The 8,958-nt window shown below is 36.5% G+C and overlaps 1 protein-coding gene across 1 annotated transcript in view; it reads left to right on the top strand.

Moving 5' to 3' along the window:
• Positions 1-4,749, top strand: part of TNFAIP8L3 (TNF alpha induced protein 8 like 3) — a gene marked incomplete in the record, with an annotated part of 28,479 nt that extends 23,730 nt beyond the window's left edge. Inside the window, 1 exon segment of the mRNA XM_072402385.1 lies at positions 3,622-4,749. Coding sequence (XP_072258486.1) covers positions 3,622-4,044 — 423 coding nt within the window.
• Between the last annotated feature and the right edge of the window lie 4,209 nt (positions 4,750-8,958).

Genomic DNA, 8,958 nt, shown 5'->3' with positions numbered 1-8,958 from the left:
TTTTTTTTCACTTTTTAAATAATGTTTTAATTTGTGTGTTGATGAATTGGTTTTATTGTGCCTACAGCTGGACTGGTTTAGAAAACATTTTACAATGCTGTTGTAGCTGTGGATAGTTTTTAAATGCTCTTATAGAGTAAGGAGGAGAGAACTTGTGCAATCATTCTTGAAGAGACATGAATAAAGAATCTGAGATTACAGTTTAGGCTTGAAGGATTCCTTCATGTGTGATTATAGAGGATTTACCAAAGTGATGGAGTTCAGCTGCCTTATAGAACCACACAATTCTAAAAATCTAACTGCACAGCATTCTGCAGTGTACCCGCAGTGTCTTTATACAGGTAAACCATACTAACCTGCCATCACATAGCAATTTCCACTGTATCACCAATCAATACGCTGCCTGCTGATCTATGAAGTCTTCAGCATTTATCTTATGCCAGTTTAATGTAAAGCGCAGTGCAGTTTTACAGAAGACTGAAAGCGGCTTTACATGTTTCAGCAGTTATTAGGTTATTATTAGAATCTTCTTTCTATATATCTAGTATTATCACCTCCAGAAATATCTGCTAATACCATACATTATTTATGTATCTAATTCATCACCCCTTAAGTATGTGTTTGTTCCCCCATGGCCCTAGCTCAATACTCTTTTTATACTAGGCAAGAGAATGCGGTGTACAGGAAACCTCTGCAGCATTAATAAAATAAAGCACATTCTGCTTGAAGAGCCCCAAATGCTGTTCATAAATAAAAGCTTGAAATATGTGCCATCGAATTTGTTTGCTATCAATACACCGGACTATAACCTAGTAGGTGCAAGACATAATGGTTGGTCATGAAGGTGAAGTCAGGACATGGTGTTGGGTAGCTAGCTAGGAAAACCTTGCCCCATTGCCTTTTGCCCAGGACTGCACTGCTCGGGACTGTAGCATATACTATACCTTTCCTTCCTTCCCAATAAATTCAACTATCTTTTGATTCCAATAGCCATTTTTAGGAAGCATTTATTGGATCACTAATTAAGTCTCTCAGGGGGTGTTCTCCCCAGATATTTTTTTTAAGACTTTTTTTTTTTTTTTTTTTTTTTTTTTTTAAGCTGGGTTGGGAAGAAGAATTTTAGTGTTTCCAGTTGTTGCCATTGGAATCCAGTAACTGCTATAATTTTGTCAGCTTTTTTTCTACCCCACCCCCCTTAGTATGCTCCATTTTTCTATTGTTGCCATGTGCCCCTGTATTGTAACCATCCAAAATTGCCAGATGGTTACTGAATAATGCCAGGGGATACGCTCATCTAGAAGGTGCTGCGGAGATTTCCAACAAGATTACCGTGGACTTATGATTGTAGCAATAGAAAGCTTAAACATGATGATGATATCCAAGGTTTCTTTAGTACTAATCACATGGCTGAAGGCACTGGCACAATTGTATTGTGCCTTTTTAAGATGTCCTCTAATTGTTCACCCTATCAGCACTTATTTATTTTATGGACATGTTTGTTCACCTGTATTTGTGACAATAATAATTTAAAATCTTGTGCTGTTCATTGGGACAGATGGCTTGTTTGTGGAGATTATTGGGTGCATGGTTTCCAGCAATTGTAGGATTCCTTGGATTTATTATCATAGTATCTTTTTTGCTACAAAATTGAGCCATGCCTATAATAGGAGGGGTTTTCCCGGGGTGGCCTACAACATATGTGTTTGCCGTTGTCCAGCCTTTTTATTAGGCAGCAGTATACCCCAAAGGTTAAGACCCCAAAAATTAACTTCATGATAATTCCAATTCATGGTTCAAAAAATCCTAAAAATGTGTCCTTTTCACTGAGAATTTTACCCTTCAGACTTTGAGTGAAGCAGTGTAAAGAGATGAAATGTACTATATTGATACATGGTATACATGCCTTCAGGTAGAAGACCCTACATGGTAAAAATATGAATTAAAACCCTTTCAATAGAACAATACTGTCAATATATGTAAACACTTTGGGGGCCATTCGTACTTGACCCACCCATGTACCTTCATAGCAGTACATCATTCTGCTTCACAATGTGTGGCAACATCAGACATGTTGTGCACTTTGTTGATTTTCACAATTTCCAAGTTACTTATTTATAAACTTGTTTTATTCGGTTTTACATGCATTTTTTTTAATGTAACATGTTACCCTTTAAAAAAATACACTGATATGAAGAGCCTAATAATATCTTATGATGGTAACTAGTTTTCATTCACGTTTTGCTTGCTCTAAACCGTATTGTAGGACACTAAAAGCACAAAGGTATGAAAAGGGCAGGTTTAACTAATGAAAAGGCCTTTGTACACACCAACCATTTAATTGCACAAAAAACGTCCAGTGCTCCTTTAACATGACTGGGTTTTATGGTTTATTTAATAGTTAACATAACCGGTTCTTTTCGATTATGGCTTTTCAGTCTTCTGTCAATGAGCATAAGCAGCCACTGAAAATCATCGTCAAGTTTCCTTGTTGTTATAAAGATAAAAGCTTCTGCTCAAAAAGACAGCTGCACAAGCATGGCAACTTCCTGGGAATGAATGTAATATATTTCAAGTGTCTGTTTTGAAAATAGAAATAATTACATGTTTAGCAGTGAAGGCCTTTTCTGGAGACACGTGCTGTACAATGATGGAAAGCATGCTGAGCAGGGAAATGTAACCCTCTGTAAATTGGGTGTAATTACAAAGTTAACAAGGAGGAGATGAACAGTTTGGCCAGTTTTTCTTATTTACTTTACAGGACATGACTATTCCAATAATAATGTGTCTGTGAGTTGTGTGCTGTGTCGTGACAAAGCAAGACAGAAACTGGGCTGCTGATATGGAGGAGTTAAAGTAATCTGACTTCTAGCTTCTGGGTTGCTTTAGAGAAAAGCAGGAATACAGTAACTTTTCCCACCCTGAAGAGCTTAAGTCTAGGAGAATACAATCTAGACACTCCTCTTAATAGTCTGGTAAAGCTTCTTCAAGAGCTATGAGCTCAGAAAGAAGACCATTTAGCTCCTTCAAATGCGTTAGATATTTTGTGTTATTTCACACTAGATAATATATATAGATAATACCACTTAGACTCCCAAAAAATAATTGTTGTTTGCACTTTTAACATTTATGTTGGACTTTTGGTACCCTATACAGAGAAGCCATGCGTATGCAATTGAAAAAAAAAAAACATAATGTGCATTTTACAACTTTGGGAGATATACTTTGAAGTCTCCTTACCTCTTAGATTGGTGTGTGTTTTCTTTTAACCTTGAGAATGGAGGCTTAGTGCTCCTGAGGTTTCTTGTTCCCGAAACATCATCTGTTCCTTGGCTGTTATGACATTATAATAAGTATGCCATTTTTTTTTTTTTTTTGCCTGTTGGTGTGCTGACTGTTCATCATTTTATGAAGATTACTGCCTGTATCCTCCAGTACTAGAGACAGGTTTAAGTCCTTAAAGTGCTTACCCCATTGTCCGATGTACCAAACATGGAGCAGATTTCAGCTTCATCAAAAGCAGCAACAGAAGTATTTATTTTCTCAAGTCTAGCATGTTTTGTACAGTGTTGGGTGTTACTATGGCTATGGGGATTCAAATATTTTCATACCTTAATAACTTGCAAGGAATACAACAGAAACAAGAAAGAAGCTCACAAAATCCTAAAAGACCTTATCAAGGTGGCTGTGAAAGTTGGCATTTTGTACAGAAATAACCAGTTCAGCCCAGAGGAACTGGAGATTGTGGAGAAATTCAGGAAAAGGCTGAATCAGACGGCTATGACTGCTGTCAGTTTCTATGAAGTGGAATACACATTCGACAAAAATGTTCTGTCTGGACTTCTACATGAATGCAAAGATCTTCTTCATGATTTAGTGCAGCGCCACTTAACGCCAAAATCCCACAGCCGCATTAACAGAGTTTTTAATCATTTTGCTGATGTGGATTTCCTTTCTGCCCTGTACAGCCCTGAAGGGAATTGCCGGCAGTACCTCAAAAGGATTTGTGAGGGAATAAATAAACTACTGGATGACAGAATCATTTAAACATTTTGCCTTTTGTCAATTTTTTTTCCTTTATTTTTTGGTGAATAAACAAGATGGCTTCTTAAAGGACATGTTGGTCGCTGGCAGCCAGATTCAAGCACAGCAGATGTCTGTATGGGGTGTCATTTTTATTTTTGTTTTTGGGACATATTTCTGTTTATATACAGAATGAGGCCTTCATCTGCAACAATTAAACTACACTGCATTAGATAAGCTGAGCTACTTGACGACAAATAAAACCATTCCATTTCCATAACCCAATTTAAGGGTAAGCTTGCTTGTGGTGAAGTAGAGCAGCAATCATGGGAACTAAAAACAACTCTAAATTGTTGTATTTTATCTGGATGGATTTTTTTTCTGGAAAGGCTTTAAATTCTATAGTTTTTAGCTGCTTTCTTAGTTCTATGCTTTGCTTTACAACTTTGGCAAAAGCAATGCAAGATTCTGCATGACCCAAGTTTGTTTGCAAATCTGCAGTAAGGATATACCTGCATGAACATAGGGTTGTATGGCCTTAATACAAGGTATAACGCATTCTGGAGCGAAAAAAACATTTCAAGATATCTATTTATAATAAAGGATTGGTCCACCCAAGGGTAGTATACTATAGGTAGAGTCTGGTGTTCTGTGCCACTCCTGGATTCCTAAAACTTTTAGGAACTGGAACAGCAAACCCTTCCTTTCATAATGTAATTTCCCATTTCCATAAGTCTCAGGGCTGGTCACCTAACACCACAGGCACCTCTTGTTCTTTTTTTCCTAGTCAGCACTTACTAATGCAAAGAGCAGCTCTGACCTCATGGCCTTAGCACTACTGTGCACCAGTAAATTAAATGAAGGGTGCCATGTGATGCCCTACAATCAGATTTCTCCGTCTTCTAGGATAAGTCATGCTGGGTGTCATAAGACTGAATCTATCTGGTGGCTAAGCAGAAGTGTCTGGAGAATAGCACCAAACTGAACATGGCAGCATGAGATACTGAGGGATTTTACCATGAAATATAAACTTACCTTGGTATTGAGCTTTGTGATGGAAGAAAGTTGAATATTGGGAAAGGAAAATGTCCTATTTGAGGCCTGTTTTCAATCCTGTCTTCCTCCCATACCATTTGTTTGTTCACATAGTGGTATAAGAGTAGTCTTGGGAGGTAGGTGGAATAAATCATCAAACACCAAACATTTCCATATATGATCTTTATAGATGTTGTTAGAAGCAGAGCATTCCATGAAGGGTGTATTCCTAGGGTGCACTTTTAATCCGTATCACTAGGTATTAAAGAGAAGTCACCCTTCAAGTGGCCATATTCTGAAATGTTACCTCAATGAAATATTTTTCTGAACAGCCTAAAGAAAAAACTGGTAAATATATAGAATATAGTATGTAAAAGATATAATTCTATAAACATTTAAACGATGAGAAACATGTTCTAGTTTAGTATGCTTTATGGGCAAAAAGACACACCTACTGTTATGTCTGCAGAACAAGTCAATTATGTTACAAGGTTTTGCCTAGGTCTTGGCATTCAAGTTGTTTTATGTCTTTTTTTTTTTCCAATGCAGTGTATCACAATACACTATGTATGTGGCATGCTGTAACATATGTTTGCTGGAGCTGCAGTACCTTGGTGTGCAGGGGACTAATATACTAAAATAATGGCACTTTAACATGCTATGTTATATGCAAATGCAAGTTATGCACCTGTTGCGATTTGGCCCTAACTTTTTTGTTTTATTCCTTATTCCATCTTTTTGGGAGACATTGTACACTTTAGTATCCTATAGCAAGTGGGAAAAAAAAATGGAAAATATCAAGGAAGCTGCATGCAGTAAACCAAAACGTAATTGCAATGGGTTAGGATGCCCTTAACTGGACCCATAGGTTTTTTTAACTTCTGTAAAGCAACAGACAGGGTTGTATCAGCATGCATTTGCATGACTCTATTGGGTTCTAGTTGGCTCATGCTTACAGTGTATCTGATCCGGTAATCACTCTTTAGCACTTTCTAGCAAATCAGAATCATGTAGAAAATCACAAACAATGCTAGAAAGCAGAACTATTTCTACGCTTTTGTAGTCATTGCCGTCTGCCCCAATTTAATAAATGCATCTGTAAGTTTTTAGCAGAATTTTAATAACATTCTTTATATATTCCCTTGTTTCTGATTTCGGTCATCGACAAGCATACTGGTTTCCTTTTTAACCGTTTTTATGTACTTATTTCCAGTGTTGGAATAAATTGAATTGGTTGCATAACATTGGCAGGCCTTTGCTTAAAGCAGAACTGGACCATGTTATACTCTCCCATCCCTTTTCCCTCAAAGGGCACGGCTATTATGTTCCGTTTTCTCTTCCTAAATGCAATCTTTGGCCGTCTGATTGGCTAGGTCAGGATGATGTAACTGTTGTGCTGCCAGGGGTTCATCCGGTTGTGGCAACTGCAGGGGAAGCGGTATAAATATTCATCAGATAAGAGAAATCACCTGTCCCTTTATGCAATAAAGCTCTGCCTGATCACACATTTTTATACCTTTAATTTTCCTAAATGCCTTTGTATTTTTCTACCCTGTTTTGATAAAATATCACAAAACTGAACACATCTGGGTTTTCCTTCAGCCTTATTCTTTAGATGTGAAATAAAATGTGGTTATTTTGAGCTGCATGTGAAAAGAAAAACACTGGCTGTCACACAAAAGATTATCAACAATCCAAAGATCACAGAAAGGGAATTTTTGTTTTTAGAACTTAACTGTAAATTGGTTGCTGCACTTTAACCGTCCTACCAAACAAACCACATTATGTTCTTCTGTAAATCTGTTCAAATATTTATAGTCTACATGTCTAGTATACAACAGAATCCTAAAATGACCTATATGTTAAAATGTGGGGAATTTGATCATCTGATCTCACTAAAGTAAATGTGGAAAGGCCAATACCAAGAAACCTAAAAAGAAGCATCTCGGTTTACCTCCTTTGCCCCCAGGTATAGAAGGATTTGCACATAATCTACAGTATTATGATGCAGATTAAAGTACAATTTATATATTGGGTGTAGAATGATGTTGGAAGATATGTTTGGAGATGTTTTTCTTTTAGATTTCTTATTTAACCACCTGACCGATAAGCCCGACCTTGGTACGGGCTAAAAAAAGTTACTATTTTCGATAACCCCGAACTTTTCTCCCTATATTAAAATCATCACTTACCTGGTCCATTTGTGTTCTATATTTAGCAGATATGAAATTAAGAAACCATCTATTTACCTGTTGGGAATTTTTATGCACCCTAGTGACATAGAATGTTTTTTTTTTTTTTTTCTGTTATGCACTTTAGTTGCATTGAATGGTTTATAACTGCAATTATGATTTATCGCTTTTTATTGATATTCATATAGCATTTGATTTTGCTAGAACCTACAACATATTTTATGTTTTTTGACAATTTTCTTCTTTCTAATGTTGTATAGATAACATACAGTCCTCTCAATACCAAACGCCAGTAGAAGCCTAAAATTGGCGAAATGTGTTGAAACACATACGAACACATGGTGTTTAGGGTAACTTTGTATAGTATAGATACCCTTATCTTGTGAAAGTGAACAGGATTGGGTACTCAACAAAATAATTGTACATGTTAATTATGTATTCACAATTCATACATTAATTAAGCTTGCAAACAAATATTTTAAGCCTAAATCCTCATTCTTTCAATCTCCTACCTTTTACCTTTTTACTTTCAATTGAATGAGAAGGCTCTAAAACTACTAAAGAGATATGAATAAGAGAGAACAAATTTATTAGATTATGTTTAACCTAAATTTATATACAACACTTAACAAAGACAGCAGTAAGGTCTTTCTGATGTTCTTTCCTACTTTTTCAGAATAAATAAGGTGTATAAACTGGGCACAGGTTCAGGTTGAAAATGTCATCATAATGTGGGGAAGATGTCAGAGCTTAGTCTTAAATGCTAAATGATAGTCCAACATTAGGAAACAATTCAAGTATCCAAATACCTGCCCAAAACTTGGTTCACCAGACAGGCCCACCTTCTATTGTCCATTTTTGACGCTCACATGTCCAATGTAGGAGATTTTGTGGGTGGACCGGCGGCAGCATAAGCACTGACTGGTCTGCACTTTTTTCAGTTGCAATTCTCTAATGGCCAGTATTAAGTGGTTCAGCAATTTGTTCTTTCTGGTGATGGATTTTATTCCTAAATTACTCTGATTTTTTTTTTTGAGAAATGTTTACTAGATTTTGTGTTTTTCATGCATCTTCTTTTATGGAAAGTATAGGACAAAATATAAAGAGAAGTCCTCAAGGCTGTGTTAGTTTTCTTCTTTTTTCCCCCCCTTTTATTTTAACTTTGTGGTCCTGCAAGTAACACAGTTTTAGGTTGACAACTTTCACTGCCCTGTATTTATGGGAAAGCAAATGTGACACATTGCTGTTGATTTAGACCACATGTTCCTCATTTCTGATCTCCTTTGCATAGGATGGGGTAATTTAAAGAACATGGCTGTATGGCAGGTTACATTGAGAGATATCCCTCCAGTAGCAGAAAGTGATGAAACTCTAGGTCTAATGACTTCATGACTGTACTAGATCACCACCCATTGGGCTGGATTGATATGTCGGAGGACTGGTGTACAGATACTAAATCTTCCCAGAGAGAAAGTCATGACAATGATTTGACAAGCGAATGCAGCCTAGGCAATCTTATTACACATTTGTTCCTAGATTTAGTTACACTTTACCTGCCTGCTCCCAGAAGCCTGTGTACACCACTTCATTGACACAATTTATGATCAAAGCTCCTGATCTGTATGAACCAATTAGAATTTTGATGTCTTTACCAAATAAATAATTACATTCTATATAAGCTCATTATGCCTTGACATAAAAATCTTAATTT

Source organism: Pyxicephalus adspersus, chromosome 2 (assembly GCF_032062135.1).
Source record: "Pyxicephalus adspersus chromosome 2, UCB_Pads_2.0, whole genome shotgun sequence".
Classification (NCBI taxonomy): Eukaryota; Metazoa; Chordata; class Amphibia; order Anura; family Pyxicephalidae; genus Pyxicephalus; species Pyxicephalus adspersus.
The sequence above is the reverse complement of the archived record's forward strand: the minus strand, read 5'-3'. Positions and strand labels throughout refer to the sequence as shown.